The 14,208-nt window shown below is 43.3% G+C and overlaps 1 protein-coding gene across 2 annotated transcripts in view; it reads right to left on the bottom strand.

The window, feature by feature from the left end:
• LOC144799615 (hydroperoxide isomerase ALOXE3-like) overlaps positions 1 to 14,208 on the bottom strand; it is a 186,609-nt gene that overhangs the window by 29,904 nt on the left and 142,497 nt on the right. For both annotated transcript variants that reach the window (XM_078671024.1, XM_078671025.1), the window contains one exon: positions 13,892 to 14,061. In XM_078671024.1, the coding sequence (XP_078527150.1) occupies positions 13,892 to 14,061 (170 nt within the window). The remainder of the gene's footprint in view (positions 1 to 13,891; positions 14,062 to 14,208) is intronic.

Below are 14,208 nucleotides of genomic sequence, written 5' to 3'. Positions count from 1 at the left end.
TCCGTAGTCCAGGCGGCTTGTAACCAGTGCGTGGGTGACCGTTTTTCTAGTTTCGGTGGGGATCCAGCGAAATGTTTTTTTGAGCATGCGAAGAATGTTGAAGCAAGATGAAGAAACGGCGTTGACTTGTCTGGTCATCGAGAGTGAGGAGTCCAGGATGATGCCCAGGTTCCGTGCGTGGTCCGTCGGGATGGGTGCTTATCCAAGGGCCTCTGGCCACCAAGAGTCGTCCCAGGCGGAGGGGGAGGTACCTAAGATAAGGACTTCTGTTTTGTCTGAATTCAGTTTCAGACGGCTGTGCTTCATCCACTCGGCTACTTCTTTCATTCCTTCATGTAGGTTGGTTTTGGCGGTGTTAGGGTCTTTGGTGAGTGAGAGGATCAGTTGAGTGTCATCAGCGTAGGAGATGATGTTGAGGTTGTGTTGGCGTGCGATGGCCGCGAGGGGGCTCATGTATACGTCGAAGAGGGTGGGGCTGAGTGAAGATCCTTGTGGTACGCCGCAAATGATTTCAGTAGCCTCAGACTTGAATGGTGGGAGGCGGACTCTCTGAGTTCTTCCGGCAAGGAATGAGGTGATCCATTCCAGTGCTTTTCCTTGGATTCCGATGTTTCTGAGGCATAGTAACAGGGTGCTATGACAGACTGTGTCGAAGGCTGCGGAGAGGTCAAGGAGGATGAGGGCGACTGTGTCACCATTGTCCAGTAGAGTTCGAATGTCGTCTGTTGCTGCGATGAGTGCGGTCTCAGTGCTGTGTTTGGCCCGGAAGCCGGATTGTGAGGAGTCGAGGGATTTGTTGGTTTCGAGGAAGGCGGAGAGCTGGTTGTTGACAGCTTTCTCGATGACTTTGGCCGGAAATGGAAGGAGCGAGATGGGGCGGTAGTTTTTGAGTTCGGTGGGGTCAGCTGTGGGTTTTTTCAGAAGGGCGCTGAGTTCGGCGTGTTTCCAGCTATCCAGGAATGTGGCAGAGGTGAGGGAGCAGTTGATGACGTCTCGGAGGTGTGGTGCTATGATGGAATCTGCTTTGTTGAAGATGTGGTGAGGGCATGGGTCTGTGGGGGAACCTGAGTGGATAGAGTTCATCAGGCGGATGGTGTCCTCAGTGGAGATTGGGTTCCAGTTCTTAAGGAAGTTCAAGGGTGGTGAAGGTACTGCAGAAGGTTGGGTGGGTTGGTCTCCGGGTTGGTTGTCAAAGCTGTTGTGGATGTCAGCTATTTTGTCGTGGAAGAACGAGGCTAGGGAGTCGCAGAGGGCTTGAGAGGGAGTGATATCGTTGGAGTTGGCAGTGGGGTTGGTAAACTCTTTGACGATGTTGAATAGTTCCTTGCTGTTGTGGGCGTTGTTGTCAAGTCGGTCTTTGAAAGCGGCTTTCTTGGCAGTCCGGATCAGTTGGTGGTGTCTGCGTGTGGCGTTTTTGAAGGCGTCCCTGGTGCTGGTGTTTGGGTCTTTTTTCCAGGCTTTCTCAAGGGAGCGGCAGAGTTTCTTGGATTTCTTAAGATCATCGTTGAACCAGGGGGCGTTTTTGCTGCCTGGTTTGATTTGACGTTTTTTCAGGGGTGCTAGGTTGTCGGCGCTGTTGGTTAGCCATTGAGTGAGGTTAATGGCTGCTTCGTTGGGGTTTGAAGAGTGGGCAGGGGGCTTTTGAAGAAGCGATGAGGAGATTTGGTCGATGGTGATTTTGTTCCAGTTTCTTCGCAGAGTGGGTTGAGGGTTGTTGTGGGTTGTGGTCTTTTTGTAGATAAAGTGAACGCAGCTGTGGTCTGTCCAATGGAGAGCTGTGGTGTGACTGAAGGAGATATGTTTGCTGGAGGTGAAGATAGGGTCGAGTGTGTGACCTGCGTAGTGAGTGGGTGTATTAACAAGTTGTTTGAGTCCGAGGTTGGCGAGATTGTCCAGAAGGGTGGTGGTGTTGTTGTCGTTGCTTTTCTCCAGGTGAAAATTGAGGTCTCCCAATAGAATGTAGTCCTCGGAAGGGAGGGCGTGTGGGGTGATAAAGTCAGTGATGTCTTCACTGAGTTGTGCTCGGGGTCCTGGAGGCCTGTAGAGGAGGGTGCCTCTGAGTGTGCTCTTGGGGTCGGTGTGGATCTGGAAGTGAAGGTGTTCGGCGCTAGCGAGGTTGACGTCTGAGCTGGTTGAGATGCGGATGGAATTCTTATGGGCGATAGCGATGCCTCCTCCTGTTTGGTTGGTGCGGTCTTTTCGGATGATCTTGTAGCCTTCCGGGATGGCGATGGTGATGTCTGGGGCTGAGGAGGCGTTCATCCATGTTTCTGTTAGGAAGGCGACGTCCGGAGAGATGGTGTCTAGTAGATTCCAAAGGTGGATGGCGTGTCTGTGGACCGAGCGGGTGTTGAGTAGGATGCATTTCAGGTGGTTGGTGTCAGATCTCTGTTTGGTGTTAGTAGATGGGGAGTTGATCTTGGTGCCGTCATACTTGCAGGAGATGCATGTAAATGGTCCATGGGTGTGTCCAGGGGCGGCTTGGGCACAGTTGGGAAGACGACCTGGGTTTAGGGCTAAGAGGGTGGAGGGGTCGTATGTAATGCGGGTGGGGTAGGTGGTACGGGGACCAAGGGGTCTGGCGCTGGGCGCGGTCCAGGCGCGGACGGGCGTAGACGGGCTTACCTTTGGCGCACCTTCGGCGCAACCGGGGCGCGACCGCTGCGCGTGAACGCTGCGCGAGAATGCATTTGTCATATATGGATGGTGGAGGGGGCGGGGGCGAGGGAGGGTCAACTGGGAGGCGGGAGCGGGGAGGAGACACGGGTCAGGGGTGGACAAACAACAACAAAATGGCTACTTAGGCTGAAAATAGAAACGGGGCACAGCCGAGTACCGGCAATGAACAAATGAAGTATTTAATTCTCAACAATGACGCGCTAACGTGCACAATAGTTAATCAGCAGATGCACTTTCAGTTTTAAAATGAGCAGGCTATATTATTTTCTATAGGACTATACCTTCCAGACACGCCATATGGTGATTTAGCACGCAATGGATCAATAAGTATGCTGCTATCCTGTTCTTGACAATTACCTTGATGTTTATGTATCCGAGAAGGGAATATTCATTTTTACGTCGATGGCTTATGTATATGCGAAGGTAATACCACTTTCATTTATGGTTTTACTTAATATATTCAATTTCAAAATGATATTTTAGAGCTTTATGATCCAAAGGCACTAGGGGCCATATGTATCAAGCTAATTAGCATTCGCAAAGTCAGAAATTCACAGAATTTCGGCCTTTGCGAATGCTAATTTGCTAAATGGTATGTATGTAACATTTTTGCTGCAAAATAAGGAATCGCAAAATTCGCTATTCCTTATTTTGCGATTGCACTTAAGGAATCGCAAATTTTGCGATTCCTTAAATGCAATGTATCAAAGAAAAAATTATGCAAAAATGCCCATAAGGATTCGCAAATTACCACCAACTTCTAGTTGGTGGTAAGCTGCTAATTTTTATAAAAAAGCAATTCCCAAAAAAACCAAAGGTGCCATATGACGCTCATACATGCCCTTAGGGCATGAATGTGCGCCATATGCCCCCACATGTCATTTTCAGGGGTGCAGCAGGGTGTTCTTGAGACACCCCTGCACCCTTGAAAATATTCTTAATTTGCGATTAGCAAATTGCTAATCGCAAATTCCCCCTTCATTCCTATGGGCCTCCTGGCCCATAGAAATGAATGGGTAATTTGCGATTAGCAATTTGCTAATCGCAAATTAGGAATGGTAAGGAATCGCTAAAAAGAAGCGATTTTGTACATACATACCGTTTTGCGAATTCCAAATAGCGATTCCTTAAAATTCGCTATTTGGAATTCGCAAAACGGAACTATGATACATATGGCCCTAGGCACTTCATAAATAATTTTAACCTGATGTTTTATGTATTAGTGAAGGAAGTATTAATCTTAACTGGGATTTTACTCTATGTAATGAATTTGTACATAGATTGTTTAGATACGTGTGATTAGAAAGGCACTAGGTAATTTATCAACAATTTGCTATGATCTATATCAAACATAGAGAGATATAGTATGGCACATAGGTATGTACTTAGAAATAGATATTAGGGACTGTTCCATGACTGGGGGTCAAGTATAGGTGTCAATCATTTGTCATTTGTGTCCAAATAATAGCATGATGGAACAGTGAGGTGAGGAAAAAATGGAACAAGACAGCACGAAAGATAAAATGGGAAAGAAGAGAGGGCGGGCTGAAGAGAAGAATGAAGGGATGGAGAAAGGAAGTGTGGAGAAAGGAAGGGTGAAGTGATTGGCGGAAGTCGTGAGAACAGTTAGATGCGTGGTCAAATTCATTGAGACTTAAAGTGTAAAAGGCTCCATTTGGTCACATACTTTTTCAGAATTTAACTTATGGAAGACAAAAGGGTGCTGGGCTCATTTGTCTCACTCAGTGCTAATTGCAATTTTGTTCAAATGGTGTGGTATTTTAGGTTTCTGGCTACTCCCTTGTCCGCCCACACCACCAAAAGCAGGCACGTTGCAAAAAAGAACATCAAGTTGGGATCTACATTTATGTCTGCCTGTCAGGTTTCAGAAATAGGTACAAACTCAGGGTCAGGGCAGGCTGTAGGGCAGTGCTATTGGTGCCACCACACTCGGCACTGACTTTTTGGGGGCTGCCATATGTTCGTATGGTTTTAAAAGCACCTTCTGCTACAGGTGAATACCTGCCCTGATGCAGAGAGATTGGAGTTTTGTCTAGTGTGAGTGTTAACTAATCATAAAGTATTGCAGTAGGTTAAAAAGTCTGCTACAAAGCAGGTGTACCATGCAGATCACAAAGTGCATATATTGTAAATAGGTCAGTGTGTTACTGCTTCTGTCAGGGAGCCCCTTTTGTTACTTGCAGTTTATAAATTCAAATCCTAATATAAAACAGTGAGTATTAAACACCATCAAAGAGCTGCATGCAGACTGCAAAGCTTAGATTAGAGCGTATGATTTTTTCCCCTGTCTTTCATTATCCTAATGTTGAAAAAAGGGTTCACTTTGGTAGAAATCAATTCTTATTAGTAAAGCGAGCCCCCAACCATGGTGTTTAATTTTAAATTCTGAGTTTGTGCTTATCCAGAACAAGCATTCTTAAAATGTACTGCCTTCCAGTGTGGATGACTTGTGACTCCTACACCTTGTAGTCCTCAGTCAGATGTAACATTTCCTCTACACTGATTTACACACTTATGATTGATTGTCTCTTTGTAATGTGTATGTGATGTAAAGTGCTCTGACACTTCACAATGGTATGAGAGGAGCAATAAAACAAGAGGAATGCATGAGAGAGAGAGAGTGGTTATGTGGACTTGAGCGGCACTGTTGGAGGGTGGTAGTGAAGGAAATCTCTGGAGAAGGAGATCATTTGAGGAAGCACCAACAAGCATTGTCACACTGGGCGCCACCAACACTAAAGCAGGCCCTGCTCGGAGCCTTTCACCTTTAACCATAATGAAGATTTACATCAGTCTACATGTGAATCTTTTGAGGTGACAGCCGGTTCCCTATAGCAAGTCAGTGAGAGTTTAACTAATCAAAAAATATTTCTATTTACTTACGTTTCTTATATTTTTTTTTTTTTAGACATCAGTCCCTCCTCTGTGAATAGACTTTGAAAAAAGAGTTGTATATTTTTGGCACTCCAGAGATAAACATGGCCACAGACAGATTGCATCTGTTTCATTGCTGGGCACGGGCATACAAAAAAAAAATTCCAGGACTGTTTTAGGATGGTTCCCTTGTACTTACGTTTATTTATAAAGCTCACATACATTCATTTACAGTCTTTTGACGCTTCCTAACTACTTCCACCAGTTCAGGAAAGCACCAGTAATACGCATAAGTGGTAAAGAGCCAAGTTTTTCACAATTTATTGAATTTAAAATAATCTGATTGAACACAGATGTGCAGAGTTAATGAATACCAGAGTGTTGGTCAGAACAAGAAAAGAGGGCTAAATAGAACATCTAAATCAACGAGTAGGTGAGAATTTCTTGAATCTGCCATAAAAGAACAAAGGCACTGAGCAAAAAAACGTTCTATGCATCAGCCAGGCAACCTTAAACTGTGTACTTTTGTCCACAGGCAACCAATGCAAATATTCCAAATGGGGGCAATGTCATCATACTTTTCTCAGGTTACTGATTAGCCTTAGTGCTGCATTTCGCAATCTTTGGAGACTATCCAGACCATTTTATGGGGGTAGACCTAGATATATTAAATTCCCATAACACATAATCCAGCATAGACTGGTGGAAGGAGTTGGCTACATAACTTTTATGGGAAAATGAAATCTATGGATATATCTACCTAGGTTGTTTCAACTGAAAGGTACAAGATTGTGTCACAGCCGAAATCTGCAAATTCAGCAAGAGATTGTCACCAAGTATAATGCACAGATTACATACACTTTTTACATACGCTTGACACTGGCCCATTGCGTGAGGCCTTATCTGACTCCCATATGTTTGCCTTACTGGTAATCAACAATATATGTATCTTGCTAAAATGTATCTATTTTCTGATCAGTTCTAGCACAGAGGCCATGTAGGAAATATTCCCAACTAAACTGCATAAAAACAGGTCTTGACTCCATCCCCCACATGCATCAATGTGTCTTTTTGCATTTCTTAAATTGCGAAAAATAAGGAATCGCAAATTAAGAAATGCAAAAAGATATGCATCAATATTTTCGGTATTCTGTTGGGATTCGGTAAAAATCGCAATTTTTACCGAATCCCAAAGAAATACCGATTTCTTAACTTACTTTTCGCAATTCCCATTGATTCCTATGGGCCAAAAGGCCCATAGGAGTCAATGGAAATTGCGAGTGGCACTTAGAAAATTTCATGGGTGCAGGGGGGGGTCCAAAGGACCCCCCCATGCACCCCTGAAATTTATTTTTCGCATCATGTTGCACACACACATGTCCTAAGGACATGTGTGTCCGTAACATGAATGTTGAAAAAAAAACATTTTACACATGTAACACACTTTTTCCAAATTTACCGAGTGGTTCAACTACTCGGTAAATTTGGCACCCTATTAGCGAATTTACAATTTTTAAAAAAATGATGCATTGCTTTTAAGAAATCGCACATATGCGACTTCTTAAAAGCACCCGCAATTTTAGAATTCGCACACATGTTACGAATTCTAAAATTGCTTCATGCATCCCAAAAAGCACTTTTGCATTCGCAAACGGCCGATTTTAAGGAATCGCACCGTTTGCGAATACAAAAATGCTTGATGCATGTGGGGGCATATTCTTAAATTAAACATGCATGCATGCAGTGGAGAAGTGTGGCTCACTGGTTAGAGGAGGCAGACCTGGAAGCAGAGGTCACCCTGGGACCAGGGTTCAATTCCCGGCTCGGCGGGGTCTTGAGCCCTAAAATGTCCATGGACTCGACAATTCTCGTTCCGGTGCCTACTCGATTCACGGGTTCACACTCTGCGACTCTGGGCAATAGCTTGCTTAATCTCCACAACGGCCCCTCGCGGTGGGATGCCTGGCTTTCACCTTGCGGATACCCTGCCGGGGTTATCTCACAGGGGAATACCAGGACGGGTTCCCTAAGCAAGCGCTTAGAAACCGCTTGGTGATTTGCGCTATATAAATTCCTGTACATTTACATTTACATATATGGACTTAAATATAAATGGAAAGGGAATATAGTCAATCCTTGTACCACCCCACGAGCAGAGGTTTTAGAGGTGAGTGATAATTCTCTGGCTAAGTTCTGTTAGATGAAAAGGAAATAATGCATTGTAGAACAGTCCCACTGATTCCTAAACCTCTAAGACTTTGAGGAATAGTATGAACAAGCAAGTCAAAAGCAGTAGAAAAGTCCAAACGAATTACAATCACTCCCATCCCCTTCGCTGGCATCCACCATGTGCAGTGCTTTGAGACTCTGGTCCACCTGCTTACAAGAGTATTGCTGTAGGTGTACTGTAGTAGGAGAATGCTGTCTAGAAGAGGAGAATTTACAGCCCAGTGACTCAAATTGAGGAGGTTGTGCAGAGGTATTCATGAAATCAATCCACCACAACACTGCTTGGGGAGGAGCAGCCCTAAGAGGACTGTAGTGAGGTCTCTTCTGTTCCTGTCACAGCCAGTATTCATCCCAAGTTGCGCCCACTTGACTTCAGACTTGCTCAGGCTCCCACTCTGACCATGGCATTATAATGGTTGCCAACACCAATGAGTATTCAAACCTTCAAACCACACCCAGAACTATGTAGCATAAGCAAAGATAGTCATGCTTTAAAATCCACTTCATGGAGCCTCTGTGCCGCATTCCACATGGCATTGACAGTATGTGTGATTTGTGGATGTAGAAAACCTTGACTGTTTGGAAGGTCCCAAGATAATGGCATTCAAGTGTTTTGATCCCAAACCACCTTTCTGTAATACTGCAGATTTAAGAATGAAGCCAGATTTCAGGTTGCCTTTGCCCCCCCCCTCACCCCCAGCAGCTTTGAAGCACTGTGCATTTCATAACCAAAGCCCCATTTGACCACTGGAACTAGGAATCTTGCTGCTTTGGCACAGCTAATCATCTGTATCCAACCTCCCTCTTTTCTCCTTCATTGAGACTACCTCTCAACTCCTCTCTTCATGGCCAGCAACTGGTGTGCCACAGTGGACTTGACATTGTTTGGGTGGGAGGCCAGGGTTCAGTGAGTGATACGGAAGTAAAAAATAAGGGAGAAAGTGCACCTTGAATTTGTAGTGAAAACTATGGCGAGCAGGCAGCTTTTCACCAGCGAGCCTCCCTTGGATCCAGCACGACTGCACTCTGTCCTGTTTCACCACCCTCTGCAGGTACATGTGTGAACGCCATCAGATGAGGGCTGTAAGAACAACCCAATGAACCTGGTACATTTTCGTCAATAGTGTTCTGGCCACATGCATTGCCTTGAGTGGAGAGCTCAGATAGTTGCTTTCAGAGATTGACTTACTTCTTGAGAATCCTGTTATCCCAATTTCATCTCATGTTTCCTCCTTTGTATGTTTTATTTTTATGTGTAGTATTAAAGTATAATACTAGTATAATATTAAAGTTCCCTAGCAACTCGATTAATCTTTTGGAAGACTTATTTAATAGCTTCACAGTCAACTGCACAGGGTTTAGCAGTTGTTAATGCCATGAATCCCAAAGTAGGCCTGAGACACAGGTGAAGTATATATATAAATTCTTTATTCGGAGTTTCAAGTTTAGAAATCCATAAAAGCAGTGTTAATACATGTAATTTTTCATTTAAAAAGAATTTTAAGCATAAAATGTAACAATACATTGAGATTTAGGATGCAAAAATTGTTTTCACAATACATTTTAAATGCATTAATTAATTATATTTACAAATTATTCCTGTGCCTAAATATGCATTTCAGGAAGTTAAGAACATGATAGCAGGTAGTTTCTGTGTCTAGATACTGTAGGTATAACATGGCTGGACGACGCTGCTTAAATCCCCAAGATTTTAACAAAGACAATAACCACAATTTACGATGTTCTTTATAAAATTTACAAAACAAGGCTACATGTAAGGTGGATTGTACTGAGGTTTCGTCACAAGGACAGGGGGGTAAGGGCGTATCCCAAGAATTCGTTTCAGGAAAGGCTACTAGCCTATGAAATAAGTTTAATCTGAATCTTGTCAGAAGGAAACGGTCAAATGTATTCATTTCAAGGTTTAAGTAGGGCTTAATAGTGAGGGTAGTCTGGATCATTATAGCGTGTTGGACAGAGGGCTTGCCCGATTCAATAAGAAGTCTCAAATTGTCCAAGTGACCCAGGGCCAGGTCTTTTAGCTCTTTCTTGGAGATTTCACTAATTTTTTTCCGGAGTGGAGTAATAAGTCTCCAATCCTAGGTCAGTAAGAAAGTTCTTGATGTAGGCTAGCCATTTTATTTTTTGAGAATGGTCCAATGACATGGCATCTGCCACTATCCTTTTTGTAAATACGTTTTTTCCGAGGTCCAGATACGCCGCCATAGGAGCAGCGGTTGGAGTCTTGCCAGATCCTCAACATATGGGGTGCCTAGTTCTACGTGGCACGCATATGTTGAGGATCTCTTTGGGGCCATCAGGAGAAACCTAAGAAATGCGTTTTCTGCAACCTGTAGGGCAGAGACGTCTGTATGGCCCCAGACGCCAGCCCCATAGAGTGCGGTTGACTGGCATTTGGCTCTGTATATTTTTAATAGTTCTAGGGGTGGGCGTTTGCCCAGTTTTTGTGAAAAGGAGACTAAAGCTGCTATGGCTCTCTTGAAACAATGTTTCCTGGCTTCAACTGCCGCCTTCCAAGACAGTTTGTCATCTATCATGATGCCCAGGTAACAATAGTCAGAAGTAAATTTAATTTTTTGGGTTTTTAGCACTAAATCTTTGGGTTGCTTTCTCCCTGTGCCTGCCGTCATTACAAAAGTCTTTGTCACGTTTATGTGGAGATCAAGGCTACCCATGAACGAAGAATATCTACTGAGAACCTTCTGGAGTTCGCGAGGGGTCCGTGCCAGCAGGACGGCGTCATCTGCGTAGAGTAGAGCGGGAATCGGGCGTTGTTTTGCCTGTGGGAGGTCCTGGGCACCCCTCAAAAGCTCAACCTCCAAGTTGTTAGTATAGAGGGAGAATAGGAAGGGCGCCAGGACACATCCTTGCCTGACTCCACGCTCCACTCCGAATGACGTCGATAGCTCGCCCTTTGTGCCAAAACGGACTCTCGCAGAAGGCTTGGAATACAGCTCCCTCAGAAAGTTTAAGAGTGGCGAGTCCACCCCCATTTGTGAAGTACTGTGAGGTTTAGGGCCTTTAACAATGGGTAAAGCACAAGGGTTATAAGACTCTTTGAGCATTCTACCCTGAATGGATGGAATGGTCTAATAATGATCAGGGAGTAACAGAAAAACATTGGAATGATCGAGCAAAAGCAATTATTGGATTTGAGCTACTCCATTGCCTTCAATAAAGCATTCAACATTCTAATGTTAATAACAACAAACAAAGAGAAATCCAAAAAAGAAAGAAACCTGTGCTCTACAGTGAATCAGATAAAAAAAAACACTAGCTTACCAGGCAAAGAAGACAAATAAAAGCAAGCTCATTATTTCAATCAAGGATAAAATAACATTGTTTGAAGATCAGAACTGGAAATAGAAGACCTCATGAAAATAGGTAAAGCATTTGCAACTTTAATGCTGTTGTGCTTAAAGTTGCATGTTGCATAATTGAAGTTCCAGAAGAAATAGGCAGTGAATTTGGATACCTAACCATTAATAATAAATAATTACAATATTGTCCCATTTTTTCATTCCAATACATTTCGGGTTATAAACCCTTCATTAGGGAAAAATTTGTTTACAGAGTTCTGCTGTGTTTGCGGTAATCCATGTCTCGTAAAACGAGATGCATTGGAATGAAAAAATGGGACAATATTACAATATGAAGAAATGAATATCCATGAAAAGTAAATAAAACATTTACAAGGAAACAAATCATAGGTCAATGAATTTTATTCTTCAAAACTGCATTTTCTCAAAACTATCTTTGCTAAACTTGGTTGACAAAATTGAAACATCGGTCTAGAGGTCCAGATAGTGCCCAGGGAGACATAATGACATCGTGGTGTGCAGCCATTTATGTTATATTGAACGCCCCTGACCGGTGCACGTTGCCCAAGGAGAACATCAGAAATTCTTATCTTCTTCAACTCAAACCAAACTCTAGGTAGTAGCGCGTACTATCCCATTTTTCACTTTAGTCTGCCACATTCAGCTACTTGGGTTCACTATTAAGCTTTCCCCTTCCACCTGCTATTTTGAGTTTCATCATCCTAGGAGTCCTAATACCGTTACCCTAATAACTTACTCACTGTTTTACTTTCTTATATTTAACTTGCTTTGGTCATTTCTTCATTTGGGTTTCTGTTTCATCTTTATATGGCAGACACTCATTGTTCTACACAGTAGCCGCTGCTACCGGACGGGAGTGGTGGGGTGGAGAGGGGGGGATAAAAAATATTTTTTTTTAAACTCACTTACCTGGCAATGGTCGGCCAGCCTGCGACCACTTCTTCTTCGTCCTCCTTATCTCCAGCCGGCCGCCGCCTCTTTTCCGTCTTCTTCATCTCGAGACTGGCAGCAGGAAGCACCTGGACTCCCAGGCTCCCCCCAGCCAATCACAATGCTGCAATGCAGTTTTGTGATTGGTCTGAGTACCGTGGTTTGGTGTTCAGACAGGCAGTGGGACATTAGGCATGTTCTCCACCCAGGCTGTAATGCAGCCTGGTTGGAGAGCATGCAAACTGCGTATGACGCTTAAGCCAGCCCACCACTTCTCCCCCTGCAGTACTCTGACATCACAGAGCCCAGCTCTGCCAGCACATAAAAAATTGAGCCACTGCAGTAGGAAAAATATAACGATAATAACACTGCCTTGTTATCATTTAATTTTTCCTTCTTGAACTGCTTGTAGGAGCCACCGCTGGTTTTACATTTCCTTTTACCACCTACCAATCCCCAATTATTCTGCTTTTCTGTCTAAAGGCTTTTGGATGGCATGGTGATTCTTCTGCAGTCATCCCTCCTGCATTTGTGGCTCACAACCTTGGTTACTACTGAATCAGAATTAACAAGCCAAAGTCTATTACTCAGTGCTTAACTCGTAAAATATTAGGTGCCAGGGCCCTTGTCAAGAAGCCACTGTATATTGCTTCACCAATTGCCAATTACAGTAACAACACAACTACTAACCATCACCCTCTTACAGGTGTGTCAAAGCAAACTATTTCAGTCCTCCCAAAGCTATAAGAATGGATTGGGTGGCAGGTGTAAGTCAATTTAATGTATATTGAATTTAAAAAAAACGTTTTTTTTGCACATCTCTAAACTAGACACACAGTCCCACCATGTGACACACTGTTACATGTGCCGGTGCTGACCATTAAGTGCCGGTGCTGAGCACCGGAAATCACTAGTTCAAATTAAGCACTGCTATTACTCAGACTTGATTCTCTCCAACTGCCACGTTCAAACATTGGCACCCTCACATATCAGCTATTTATGTTCTGAATAGAGGATGCTCTGCCTATTATTTTTCCTCTTTCTGTCTTACTCATTCTCAGCTTACTGCATTCTATGTCAGGGACTTTACTTTTCATGTTTTTTCCCTACAGCCACTTTTACAATGACTTCTTACCTCTTGTGGGCTTTATTTGCTCATCAAATCCTTAGCACATCACTAAGTCATCATTGATCTTTCATTTATCAACCATTAACCCCTTTTTGATCAGCTCCTTACCTGTATTTCGATGGTTTGCCTATCTCACCAGGATATCTGAATTCTACATTCCCCCTCCCCCCTTGCCTTAGATTTCATTTGAGGACCTATTACAGTCCGGGAGTAGTAGTTTCAATTCACTTTCAACCTGACACGTACAACTAATGACATTGATCTGTAAAATAAAATCTGAGGATCAAATATCACAAACAAATGGAGTGAGGGGACAATTCTGCTCAAGGCTTCCAGTGCCCTCTCTAGAATTTGGCTGTTCTCAGCATCAGCCCTAAGCTGCCGTAGATGTTATCAATGCTTCTACTATGTTTTCCCATACTAACAATGGTTGATTTTTTTTAATACATTACTTTTTACCTATTTGGTTGCAGTGTTTCATTTGAATTTTGGTATCAATCTGTCAATTGCAAATATTATTTTTCATTTGCAAATGGACTTTGAGCTAATCACATTTTACATACAATACTTTGAATCAGGGCATTCCATAAAAATAAAAAAATAAAGATAATAACCCATCATTGGAAGCAACAAAAAAAACACCTGGGGCAAAGAAATCATGTCTTACCTTTCGATGGCTGACCAGATCTTCAAGCCATCATCTCTGTAGTAAAAGTTGGGCACTGACTCAACCTCACGGGATTTGAGATCATCAGTGATGCAAAAGGAAGTGAAGGTCATGGATTGCATGTCTCTCGATAAAAGCTCGGCAAAACCTGATAGCCCAATCGCTGTGCTCTGTGAGGGAAAATTAACGTTTTTGGTTAGGTCCCTTTTCTAGGCGACTCCTGACTTTTACTCCTAGACCAAAGTCATCAATTTATACATTTTGGATATTGTCTTTTGCTCTGTAGCTAGGGTGCGTGCCAATGTTTTATTCATCTA

The sequence above is a fragment of the Lissotriton helveticus genome, chromosome 12 (assembly GCF_964261635.1).
Source record: "Lissotriton helveticus chromosome 12, aLisHel1.1, whole genome shotgun sequence".
Lineage (NCBI taxonomy): Eukaryota > Metazoa > Chordata > Amphibia > Caudata > Salamandridae > Lissotriton > Lissotriton helveticus.
The sequence above is the reverse complement of the archived record's forward strand: the minus strand, read 5'-3'. Positions and strand labels throughout refer to the sequence as shown.